Below are 13,236 nucleotides of genomic sequence, written 5' to 3'. Positions count from 1 at the left end.
ATGAGTTCCCAACTTTCATTGTCAAAATCAAATGTGTCTTTATCTTTGAGTTTGTCTCCTACTACTAATTCTAATGGTGCAATCTGTGATGTCTTGAAGTCTGAAAATAATGGTATTAGACTCATCAAATTGTTGCTCACTTGTGCTTCTCATGTATCTTCCGGTGATCTTCACCAAGCTGATGTGTGTCTTCGACAAATTTCTCAGTTTAATTCTGCCAGTAATGATTCCATGCATCGGTTGGCAACTTGGTTTGCTTCTGCCTTGGCGGTTCGATTAGTGAAGCGTTGGCCGGGTGTTTATAAGGCCTTAAATTGTAGTAGCCTAATGAAATTCGATCTCGATCGTGCACGATCTATTTTCACAAAGGCTCTTCCTTATTTGGGCTTTGCATATGCAGTTATAAATAGAACTTTAGTTCAAGCCATGTTGGGAGAACGAGTAGTTCATGTAGTTGATTTGGGCTCAAGTGACCAACAATTGTGGGTCCCATTTATGAGAATCCTTGCAACTTCACCCGATGGACCTCCCCATTTAAGAGTCACTTGTGTTAGTAGCAACAAGACTGCGTTGGACAAACTTGGTGCATGCCTAAAAAAAGAAGCCGAGCAATTAGACATGCCCTTTCAGTTCAACCCAGTCACCGTCCATCTTCGAGACTTGAATTTCAACTCAATCGTTAAGGTAAGATCAGGTGAAGCATTAGCTTTCATATCAGTACTAAATCTTCACGTCCTTTTAGCCGAGGACGATCGCATTGATGCCCAATTTGGACTAAACAAGGACTCTAAAAACATTAACCATTGCAAACATGCTGATGAATTCCTAGCAAAGTTATGTTCTTTGTCACCAAAGTTAGTAATGTTGGTAGAGCAAGAATCTAACCATAACTTACAAAAATTAGTTGATAGATTTGTTGAGGGGTTACGATATTACAGCGCAATGTTTGATTCAATTAATGTTGCATTCAAGGGGGATTTATGTGAGGAGAGGTTGTTGGTGGAAGAAATGATTGGCAAAGAAATTGAAAACATTGTAGCATGCGATGGTTTAGAAAGAGAAGAAAGGCATGAAAAATTTGCTAATTGGATGGTTAGGTTAGGGCGTGTCAAGTTTAGACCAGTACGATTGTGGGGTGACACTATGGATGACGCTATAAGATTTGTAGAGTCGTATGGTGAAGATGGGTACAAGATTAGTAGTCAAAGAGGAAGCTTGATGATCGGTTGGCATGATCGTCCCATATATTCAGTATCTGGATGGACTTGTTTCAATTAGATTCATTTGTTTACTTTGCTTAATTTTGATAGATAAGTACAACAAATATTTGTATAATTAGATTCTCTATCCAGTATAGAAATATGCTAGAGAAGTACATTGTTCATTGTTGTTTTTCTTGGTCTTATAAAATGATAAATTTAATAAATTCCTTATGTCATTAGGTACCGGTGTCCCGTTCGGCCCAAGTCACCATAGTGACCCATTTACAAGAATTGAACTTATGATTTCGTAATAGTTTTAACAATTGCTTACCAACTATCTAAAACTATCAAGTTAAAGTAATACTTTTTACTCGGGACTTTCCCATCGAGGGATTGTTTTTCCAGATTTTGAGAATAACAAATTAATATGGAGGAGAGATGCAATGAAAGAGAAAAAAATCAAGTTGCACTATCTTCAGATTTTGAAAATTGTTAAAAAAAAAATATAGAAGAAATGGAGCGTGTTGTGAGCTAACATTGTCCATTGAGTGCTTTATGTAGACCATCTTCACTTTTTCTTTTTAATACATTTTTCATTGTTTTTCATTTTCTCTTTATTTTTATTTTTTATGCATTTTTTTATACATTAGTTTTCTAAGTTAGACTAATCTTAATCCTTCAAAATTCTTGTCCAATGCCACCGAAGGAGAAAAGGACAAAAAAAAAAAAACCATTTTCAGTTGCTCTTAAAGTTGCAAGTGAAAAAATTTTCAAAGTGGTAAAGAAACAAAAACTATGATAAAAGTATAATTAATGAAATTATAGAGGATTCAATCATAATTGTGTGTAGTGTAATGGGTCCAAGTGGAGTTATCCCTAAAAGTGGCTAGGGTTTAATAATCAATCTCAATTCTCATATTTGAATGAGCAAAGATTTACCCGGGTCGGATTTTGCACTGAATTCCACATGCTTCAATTTCAGTGGGACGGAGATACAACAATGCAGGTAAGGTTTTTTTTGCTCCATTATTGTACTTTGGGTACTGTGAAAGCCCTTCGAGCTTCATGCATTTTGTATTTTCAGAAATCCTGAAAACAAACGCCGCCATTAAGAGCAAGAAAAGCTTGAGTTTAGCCATAGCCATCCGCGGCGAATAACCCAGGAGCTAGACGAGCCCTTCAAACAGGCGATATGGGAGGCCATGAAGAAACAGGGGACGAAGAGAAAAAGCAGCAGGAAGCAAACAATACAGCGTCGTTTAATGCCGATGATTTTAAGATTATAAAAGAAGGGGAGGCTGAGATTCTCATGCACGCCAAAAATGAAGTCTTTTACAACAAAGCACAGGTTTCATTTTCCCCCCTCTAAGTAAATATAGCATTATTCCATTTTCCTTCTAATGACTGTTTATGGGATTGTGTTATAAGTTCAAGTGCTTGGCATGGTGTGCTGCTCTGGTCAAAAGTTAAATCCAGCATAGCTGTGAAACATTTCACCAAGCATGTGTAAAAGTAAATTTTGAAAAATGAGAATTGGGTTGTTGTTAATTGAAAGTTAGACTTAGAAACTTTAGACAACCCCTTCCCCTTAGACTTGGCTTGTTAAGGTTTTGATTGATTTTCATCTTCTTTAGCTGGAATGGATTTATAGGGTAGTTAATGCTTATCCCTATAGGGGGATTATGTCGTGCAGCGGATGGGGTATGGGACACCATTGTTATAAATCTTTGCCAGTCAAATTTTGGCATTCCTTGATTATTTACTAGCCCAGCTTATTTACTTGGCTTTGGGCAAATGTGCAATCTTTTACTGGTGGAAGGGAGCATCTGCTTCTTATTAGGTTATAACTGGAATCAGGATGTTGAGTTATGCAAGCTACTTCTGTAGCCCTTACAATCTTATTTGAACTGTATGTATGGGCGTGTTTCGTTATTTGTGTGTCTTGTGCTTCTTCTAGGGTGACAGGAATATATGCCTTTATATTTATCTTCATGAATCATGGGTTATGAAGTAAATAAATTTCACAATTCAAATCTTGAACTCAGGTTAATAACAGAGATATGTCTATTGCTGTTCTGAGGACATTTATATCAAAACGGAAGCAAGAGCATGAAGCATTTCTGGCGAAACGAACAAAGGCAGCCTCAAAGGTTACAGATGAGTCTGGTGCTAAGACAGAATCTCCAGTTGATACTGATCAACATGATGGAAAACCTAATAATGGGTGTGAAGTCTCAGAAGAGACATCTCAAGATGAACCATGTAGCATTTCAGAAGAATTAAATAATAATTTAGGAGGAAAAGGCAGAGAACTGAAACCACCTCGAGTTCTTGAGGTTTCTTATGTTGTTTTGTGTTACTTTTTGTAGTTTCATCTTTTCTATAGGGAGAACAAACTTAAAGCACTGTTCTATTTCATTATTCATTGATACTTCACAGGCTTTATCAGCTTCTGGTTTGAGGGCTTTAAGATATGCACGTGAAGTTGAAGAGGTTGGTCAAGTTGTGGCCTTGGACAATGATAAAGGTAAATGATCCTTCTAGCACTCTGGGTTTGATGTAAAAGATCAAGGTGGTAGTGTTGACCCTATTACTTAAATAGATAAACCTTAGATGCTATCATGCTGATATTGGAATTAGTGAGGATAAGGCTTCCATATATTTGTAGGCTTATTCATTTATATATGTATACACAAATTTGATTAACAAAGGCCTCCAATTCTATGTTGCTGCTTCACCCTTTGGTGTGACATGAAATGATTTTCCTCTTTGCAGCCTCTGTTGAAGCTTGCCAAAGAAATATAAAGTTCAATGGTTCTATAGCTGTCACAAAGGTGGAATCTCAACTTGCTGATGCTCGAGTATATATGATCACCCACCCGAAAGAATTTGATGTGGTATGATTATATAAGTGAGAATGCTTTACCCTTTTTCTGATATTCGGTTTTGAGGAGGGATCAGAATATTATTTCTTTGTAGTGCCAAGGTTTGATTAATCAAACATATCTGATTATTCACTAAACGTGCTTCATACTGACTTCCCAAACAAGCTAATGTTTTTGCTTGGTTATTGTCCCAGGTCGATCTTGATCCATATGGTTCGCCTTCTGTTTTCCTCGACTCTGCTGTTCAATCTGTTGCTGATGGAGGAGTATTAATGTGTACTGCAACTGATATGGCAGTGCTCTGTGGAGGATATGGAGAGGTTTGCTATTCCAAGTAAGGTTTATGAGCATTTAGTTCTATACTGTAATTCTTCTTTTGATAGTTAAACATGGACTTACTTGGTTGCCCCTCTGCAATCAGATATGGCTCCTATCCGTTGAAAGGAAAATATTGTCATGAAATGGCATTGAGGATGCTTCTTTCCTGTATTGAGGTATTTATCTGTTTTAATTGGAGAAAATGCTTATGCATTACATTGCTCTATGGAATTATGGATTGAAAGTTTACTTTGATTAAACCAAGTTCAGTTTCGTTGTTGTACATTCTCATCTTTAAGTTTTTATTTCAGAGCCATGCAAATCGATATAAAAGATACATTGTTCCCATATTGTCAGTTCAGATGGATTTTTATATACGTGTCTTTGTCCGCATATTTACGTAAGTATCTCTTCCTTTCTCTCTTCGAAGGATGCCTATCAAACTATCATTTAGGTCATCAGTTATATCTTCATTGTTTCAATCAGTTTTTGAGGTCTGCGCTTTCAAATAATTGTTGCAGTTCTGCTAGTGCGATGAAGAACACTCCTTTAAATCTTTCGTACGTGTATCAATGTACTGGTTGTGATTCATTTCATCTTCAGCCCATTGGGAGGACCGTGTCAAAGGTACGTCTTTAATTTTGGCTAAAAAAAAGCTGATATGAACATTTAATTTCTCTGCTTCCACCATCCTTAAGTTATGATTTTTTTTTTTTTTTTTCAATTTCACATTCTATACACATACTATGCATGAACGAGAAATCCAGGATGTTGGAATTCTATTCTATTCCCTTTATTTTTATTCTTTGAACCAAACGTCATGTTATTGTCTGGCAACTCTTCCCAGGGCAACAGTGTGAGATATCTTCCTGGGTTTGGTCCTGCTGTTGCACAAGAATGCAGTGATTGCGGTAAGAAATTCAACATGGGTGGACCAATATGGTCTGCTCCTATACATGATCAGGAGTGGGTAGCCGATATTCTTGCTGACGTAAAATCAATGAAGGAGCGCTATCCTGCTTATGACAAAATATGCGGTGTGCTGACAACAATTTCAGAGGTGAGCTTCTCCGTCATTTTCAAAGAAATGTGTGTTTGTTAATGATGAAAAATGTACAGCGAGAGTGGGGGACTACAAACCTAAACTTTCTTTTCTCCCAGCTCATTAACATCTAATGAACTTGAGTTTCAGTTTCACTAAGGTTCCCCCTATTTTGTGATGTAAACAATTGGAAACAAAATATGGGTCCTTGGTTGCTTTGTCTGAGTATCGGTTTCTTATTATCAGAATGTGCATCTTTGCAGGAATTACCTGATGTTCCTCTGTTTCTGAGTTTGCACAGCCTCTGCGCAACCCTCAAATGCACCCCTCCATCAGCAATTATATTCCGGTCTGCTGTTATCAATGCGGGATATCGTGTATCAGGAACTCACGCGAATCCTCTGGGGCTGAAAACGGATGCACCAATGGAGGTTATTTGGGATATCATGCGATGCTGGGTATGTGGAAAATATTTTTCCTCCGTCATTTTTTTTTTAAATAAAAATAAAATAACACTCTTGCCTGCTTTACAACGAGGAAAGACATTAAAATGTAATATCAACCTTTTTGGGGCAATTTTCTATCTAGGTAAAAAATCATCCTGTGAAAGCTCAACCACCTGATCAATCCGGAAGCATCATTCTGGCTAAGGAACCTGTTCTGCAGGTGCTTTTTGACTCCTTGCTGTAAATTCGGTTATAATCGCACATCTATCTGTATCTCTGTTCTATCCAACGAAGTTAGTTATTCAGTTTCATGCTAAAAATTTGAGCTGCCAGGCAGATGAGCTTTCTTGATCTTGATACCATCAATTTTCTTTCTTCTTTCCAGGCGAATTTTGCACGAGCAGCAGCATCAGTGAACAAGGTACAGGCCAATAAGGTTGCGCGTTTCCTTCCCAATCCTGAACGGCACTGGGGCCCAAAACTTAGGGCAGGACGCCAGATAACCAGCAAACACGTGTCGATTTTGGGTCCAGAGGCAGTGAATGGATTTAGCAACCACGAAGACGGTGAAGAATCTGCAAGCAAGCGTAAGAAGACAGAAGATGCCGCCACCCCAGATTCATAAATAAGGAACCTGCCGCCACTTAAACATCCTCGTAGCTTTGCCATATTAATGTTTTTAATCTTATAATGCACATCTTCTTATGTGTTTCCTCATGGAGGAGGAACCATCCCACTCCTATTACTATGAAATGTGCAAAGATCAAAAACCTCTACTTGTCAAAATTTTTGAACCCAGGAGGAAGGTTAAAATTTGTTTGTTTTAGTAGGTTACAGTTGGTGAGTTGCTGTAAAATCATATATGTTTCTTCCTCTCCTGATGTAACATTGAAAGATCTGTGTAGTGCAGTTTTTTTTTTATGGAACTATGATTTTCATAAACTCATTAGCTTGTGGAAACTATACATCTTCAGGTGTTCATGTTCATCACAATCCTAATCTTCCTCAATATCTTGCATTCCCTTTATTTAGGACATCTATGCTCTTTAGAACATACTAATATTTTGAAAGTATAACCTTCTAACGCTTATGTGCGTGACCGTCCAAGTATGAGAATTATATAGAGCTGTCAAAATGGGTTCAACTCGTCAGGTTGGGCTTGTTTAGTCTGTTTGTCATGTGGGCGACTTGGGTTTAATCCCTGATAACAACACTAGTTTATAAAATTGGTGATCGAGTGTTTGGTAATGAGGATTATTTTGACACAATAGAAATATATGTTTCTCCAGGAAATTCGAAATGGGAAGTTTGGTAGAATAACAGAATGGATTTCCTGCAAAAATGGGTTACAAATTTGTAGTTGTGTTAGCTGGAAAATCTATGTTGGCTCTTTCATCTCTTCATTTAAAGCCAATTTTGTGCTGTACATTTATTGGGTGATGGTTAATAGTAGGATGAAACTCTGATGTGTAGCCCATTTGGTGCTTCAACTCTTGGAAACTTTATCAGCTTCTCTCCCCCCACTTCTTCCCATCTGCATTCCACAACCAATAATTAATAATAATAATAATATACAAAACATTTGGTGTTACTTCATTATAATGAAATTAATTAATGCACGTGCGACAAAATTATGGCTCTCCCAAATGGGAGGTCACAGGTTCTCAACCTCCAGTCCTGACATTGACTCTTTGCGCTTTAGTAGGTTGAGAAAGTTTCTAGAAAAAGGTGTTTTTTTATAATGAAAATTTGTTTGTTGGCTAACCTGTATCTAGTTGCAAAATAGTGAAGGAATGTTGAGATTTCTGCAATTCCAAGTTCCTTTCCAGGACACTGCCTAGTGCCTCCTCCAAAAACCAGAAAGTTATTTTGGTTCTCTAAGCCTTTATCCTGCATTTACCACCACAAAACTGTAAGGTGAATTTGATGCATAATTTTTACTGGTTTCATCAAACTCTGAGCTTTCCAAACAACAATACTAACCAGCCATCTCCATGGTTTGAAAGAATATGGATCAGGGTACAGTCTTGGGTCATAATTAACCTCTCTTGTATACACATATATTCTCCATCCTTTTGGTATAATAAAACCTGCAACAAAAACAAACAATATAAAATGCTTTAGGAAAAGCAGGATGGCTCATGTGGGAGCTATACACAATTGTTTGGTTTTGTCCCACTTTTTTGTGTATTTCCTTTCTTGCACACATAACTATTATTAGGTTGGGTGTGGTTTTATTATCAAACCATTGTATTCCAACCCCAAAGGTCCCCATCTCCTTTTTCTAGAGTGGTTTACTGGTTCTCAAAGTGCTTTTGTACGTCGGTGTCCAAAACAAGTCCCCTGCCCCAATGTCAGTCTATAGGTTTTCAAAGAGCCTATAATTGAGTGCCCACAATAAGACCCCTACCGTAGGCCAGTCTATAGGTTCTCAAAGTACTTGTACACCAATCTCCACAACAAGGTCATAAAGTGCTTGTACATGAGCGTCGACAATAAAATGGCTACTGTAGGCCAGTTTCCAAGTTCCTAGGTTCCCGAAGTGTTTACTCTGATCTTACCCTAGAGTCCATCTAACGTTCCTAAAGTGTTTTCTTAATAGGAATCAAACTCTGCATCTTACAACTGCCAGTGAAATAAAGCTATTAATTTTTTTTGAATTGATCAATTAGTTTAGCTATATCGAATATGTGGTTTTATTATCACTCTCACACACTTGAGGGGTTTGGGGGTAGGGTGATGGTCTCAACTTTTGGACAGAAAGACACAAGGGGACAAGGGGGGAGAGTGAGTTGAGCTTTCCCATCTCTTTTCCCAAACTACAGATAGAATAATTTCATTTTAGCAACAGATGGGTCATGAATGTGACATCTAGGCTGGAATGGTAGGTATGCCATGTGGATAATTGACAGCAGATGGTTCATTGTGGGGGATCAATATATATATATATATATATATATATATATATATGATTATCTCTACATTCTAAACTGCATCCCCCCATCATCATCATCATCATAATCACATCATATCATATACTATATATCCTATGCCCCATTTATATTCACTACAAAGAAAATTGTCACCATAAAGTCAGAAACCATGGCCCTCCCTCAAATAAATAACCTAAAGATTGCAGTGTGTAATGTGCAGAAATGATGTTGTTCATACGCACCATTGAGTTCCATATCCCGAGTTGTCTTCCTCAGCACCCCATTCACTATTGTTGCCAGCCGAGATGTCTCAAAGATCACCTGCAAACACCTGAATTACTAGGATGTTCTTTTCGTTTTCGCAAAGATAAATTTGTATTTAATTCATGGTTTATATATATATATATATATATTACAAATTAAGTGATCAGGGAAACCCGAATCACTATCACACTGTATAAACCTGCCTTGTGACTTAACCGGCAAAAAATCACAAGGAGATAAATTGTTGGGCTGAGATCAAGTCCATCAACAGGTGGCTAGGGAGATTTTTCGGTTGTTATGTCACGGTCCATCTTGCAATGTGGACCCAGGTTATGTTTATAATTGTAGAACTCTATGTTTACAAATTTTGAAGTCCATATTCACAATTACGAAACTCTATGTTTACAATTTCAGAACTCTAAATTCAATATATAACACAATTTTTGAATCTATATAACAAAATTGTGAATATAGAGTTCAAAAATTGTGAATATTGAGTAATATAATTTTGTATATTGAAATCTAAAATTGTAAATATAGAGTTTTTAAATTATAAACATAGAATTCTATAGAGTTTTAAAATTGTAAACATGAACCTGGGTCCAAGGTGGACATGAGTCCATAACATAATTTGCTCAGATTTTTGGATGGAGGCCGATAAAGGGTCTAGAAAGTCAGAACTTAGGCGGAATTGTAGTGCCAAGAAAGTCAAAACTTAGGGAGAATTGTTGGCGAAAGGCGGATAAAGGGACAAGAAAGTCAGAACTTGTAATTTTGGGTTACTAAGTCAGCGGTATGATCAACTTGACTGAATTTTCGATTTGATTTATGTTTATACTTACAGCACGCGTGAATCGCATGGATTTGTAGTCATTGTAGTTGATGGGATCATTCTGACCCTTCTTTGCTCTTATCTCCATATGCTCTTTCTGCAGAATTTTGCATTGAATCAGACAGACAAAAATTGAGCAAATTTATGTAATCATCTGCTAAAAGACTGCGTTTTTAGGCCTACCCTTAGCTCTTCTAGAGCTCTTGGATGATCATGGAGGTACTTGACAGCCATCATACAAGTGGTGGAAACAGTCTCGTACCCAGAGTACAAGATTGTTATGATCAGATCAACCATTTCATCATCCGTTAGTTTATATCGGTTTTCATCTTCATTTATCAAGAATCCCAGCATGTCTTGTTGTTTTTCCCCTGAACCTCTTCTCTCTTCTATGAGTTTTTTCAGTAAGCACACAATGTTCTTCCTTGCCTGTCAGACACAACACAGGTGATTAATATCTGGGCAGACAAACAGACACATATAATTCTTATTTTTGGGTTACGAGAAAAACCCGTAACCACTATTTGATGTTGTGCACCTAGTAAACATCGTTTTGTAACTCGAGCCAGCAAAAAATCACAAAGAGTTAAAACACTCCTAAATTGTTCATAGCTCACTGGCTCAAATCAAGAAAGTTAATAAGACACTTTCGCTTAGAGTTAACAGTCTGACCAACTTGACTGAAGTTGCCATAGACAGATAATATTTTATTTGTCAAACATTTGACAGTTTTTACCTGAAACCCACGGCGGTAGTTTGTGTTGGGAAGGTTTATAGGCAGGGAAAGGGTCCCCAGAACAAGGTTAAAGAACTGAGGCATGAATTCTTGAGCTATGGAGGTGGATTCAATCCCTGCAATTTGCTTCAGAGCTGAGAGAAAAGCCATCTGCAACAGAAATGGATTAGAACAGAGAAGAAACAGGATGGGTGTTTAAGGTTTGTTGTTTGACAATGATGATGTGTAGAAACCTTTTTGGTGTTTTGTTGGATGTCGATGACATGGCCATCCCAGGAGCTGACGTGGGATCTCATGAACTCATCAATTTTGGGCAAGAGCTGGTCTCTGATCATGGTAGGGCTGATGAGAGATAAGAGTGCCCCTCTCATGTACTTATGAGCAGAGCCATGAACAGCTGCAATATTGCATTTTCCCAAAATGTCAAGCATGGATTGTGGGTATCCAGGGACAAGCCCTTTGGCTTCATTTCCCAGAATGTATCTGTTCATCTCTGGATCCATTGAAACAATGGTGGGACAACCTAGTATGTGGGATTTGAAAAAACACCCATACCTGAAAAAAACAATAAAGGTTCAATCTTTCAAGGATTTCAAGAAAACCCATCACACAAAAAAATGAGCATATATAACATAACAGCAGAATCTTCAGTCACCTTGCTCTCTGGTTTTTCATGAAGTTGGGGCCCTGTTTCAAGAACTCTGTGGTTTCTCCAAAAACAGGCCAACCCATGGTTCCAGGGGGCAAGCTTTTCATCATTCTGTACTTTACATCGTTCCATTTGAGCAAAGCTGTGTTGAGGATGCAGAGGCCAAGAATCAGCAGAGCAATAGCCATGAAGAAGGCCATTGGTGTTTTTGCTTTTCAAGGCTGGCTTTAAGCTCACTGCAGAGAAATGGAAATGGTTTGGGGTTGGCTGTTGTTTGTTTATATAGAGAGAGTCAAACGTCTCAGGATTGCTGGTTTTGCTAAGGTGGAGCCAGTTGGGGGGGGGGGGGGGGGGGGTGGGGTGTCCATGTGGGCACTAGGAGTGGGCAAACTTCAATTTACTGCTGTAGACTGGACAGACTATGCATAGGTGTAATATTGATCTTTATTTTGTGTGTGTTATGCTCAATTTTGCATAGTACGTGCTAGGTAGACTATATTTGATGCTATCTAGATCCCCTCGAGTTGATTCCATACTTTTTCGGATACTTTTAGGTCGAGTTGATTCCATACTTTATCTTACATATTACGATTGTCCGTAAAACAGAATTATTATCTCTATATTGGAATGATCAATTAGTTTGAAGTTTGAATTGTCTCAATTTGTTCATTACAAAAAAAAGACTTCACTTCGGATTTGCCATTGTTTTCTTTTTTTTAAATTAGGAAAAGGGGGGAGCCAACACCAGCTCTACTAGCGTCTCTGAGCACCTTGTCAACTGTTTGAACGGTGTCCCGAGACTCTTTATTGCATACAAAAGAACTACAATTTTGAATTGGTTAACCTGTAGGTTGAACTGTACTTCAAGGATTATTCATTGCATATAAGAGAACTATATTATTTATATATTACAACAAAATGACTTAGGCCCTATTGTTTGCATTATCAAATAGCCTTTTTGACCATCTAAACATTTTTTTCTTCTCATGTAGAAAAAAATGGCTTAATTGACTTAAATAATCAAGAAAAATACTTAATTATCATAGAGTTTTACACTATTCATGCAAACCAATAATCACTTCACACATTCAAATATGGCGGTTCAACAAGGTGATAACATCGTAGAAATTATTGACACAAGATTAATTGATTCTCATAAATAATGTTAAAAAAAATGCTTCGGAAATCATAACCCCTAGTCCTTGTTTAATATTAAAAAAAATTCGTTGGTCAAGTCATTTGTTCACCTTGCCTTCTCTTTTGTTTCTTGTTTGATTTGATGTTATGGTCTTTGTAAAAAGAAAAAAAAAGTTGAACTTAAATGATACTCCGTATGAAATTAATATTGTGGTTGTTATAATGGCTTCTACAATGTGAAAGGAATTTAATTAGTTTCTTTAAGTAATAGTGTAGATTCAAACTTCAATCCCAAACTTATAGATTCCTAGAGATTGGTGGATAAGGTAAATTGTCATATATATGTGTCTCAACTAATCACGATCCCAAATGCTTGTACACTAGTATTCACAATAACGCCAAATTTGAACATTGCATCACGTAGCTGTTAGCAAATTAAAGCTTATAAATTTATTGATAGCGTAAATTGATCAAGAACAACCTACATAGTGAAACTAAATGATAGTAGAAGAATGACAAGATAAGACATTTTACGTGAAAACTCAAAAGGAAAAAATCACGAGTCTTTTTAAATTGAGCTAGGCCAAAATTCACTATTATTGTTGAATAGTACATGTTCCGACTTACTCTAGCTACTTAGTACTAAGTAAAATACAAGGGGAATAATGAGATCATCATAAGCTAACTGAAGGTGAGTAATGAGTTTGGGAAATCCACTAGGCGTCCGACCACTTGGGAGGCTCTAGTTGGTGTGGTACAGGTTGAGAAGTGTATAGGTATGAGGCATTGAAT

General features: G+C 37.2%; 3 protein-coding genes across 3 annotated transcripts; 2 read left to right on the top strand and 1 right to left on the bottom strand.

Annotated features, from left to right (window-relative positions):
• LOC116020447 (scarecrow-like protein 3) lies at nt 1-1,278 on the top strand. The gene has a single exon (XM_031260920.1). It carries the CDS (start codon nt 1-3, stop codon nt 1,276-1,278), a length of 1,278 nt encoding a protein of 425 aa, XP_031116780.1.
• Nucleotides 1,279-2,046: 768 nt separating this feature from the next.
• LOC116019774 (probable tRNA (guanine(26)-N(2))-dimethyltransferase 1) lies at nt 2,047-6,858 on the top strand. The gene is made up of 13 exons (XM_031260105.1): nt 2,047-2,208; nt 2,287-2,550; nt 3,248-3,538; nt 3,642-3,729; nt 3,978-4,099; nt 4,282-4,421; nt 4,509-4,581; nt 4,717-4,805; nt 4,927-5,032; nt 5,253-5,465; nt 5,711-5,905; nt 6,036-6,113; nt 6,279-6,858. The coding sequence occupies exons 2-13, from the start codon at nt 2,395-2,397 to the stop codon at nt 6,516-6,518; spliced, it is 1,791 nt and encodes a 596-aa protein (XP_031115965.1). The 5' UTR covers nt 2,047-2,208; nt 2,287-2,394; the 3' UTR covers nt 6,519-6,858.
• A 292-nt stretch (nt 6,859-7,150) lies between these two features.
• On the bottom strand, nt 7,151-11,543 carry LOC116019775 (cytochrome P450 85A1-like). The gene is made up of 9 exons (XM_031260106.1): nt 11,314-11,543; nt 10,892-11,213; nt 10,659-10,808; nt 10,106-10,351; nt 9,933-10,019; nt 9,069-9,147; nt 7,877-7,983; nt 7,659-7,783; nt 7,151-7,427 (listed from the first exon to the last, which is right to left on the bottom strand). The coding sequence occupies exons 1-9, from the start codon at nt 11,505-11,507 to the stop codon at nt 7,337-7,339; spliced, it is 1,401 nt and encodes a 466-aa protein (XP_031115966.1). The 5' UTR covers nt 11,508-11,543; the 3' UTR covers nt 7,151-7,336.
• Between the last annotated feature and the right edge of the window lie 1,693 nt (nt 11,544-13,236).

Source organism: Ipomoea triloba, chromosome 5 (assembly GCF_003576645.1).
Source record: "Ipomoea triloba cultivar NCNSP0323 chromosome 5, ASM357664v1".
Lineage (NCBI taxonomy): Eukaryota > Viridiplantae > Streptophyta > Magnoliopsida > Solanales > Convolvulaceae > Ipomoea > Ipomoea triloba.
This window is presented reverse-complemented; position numbering and strand designations above follow the sequence as displayed.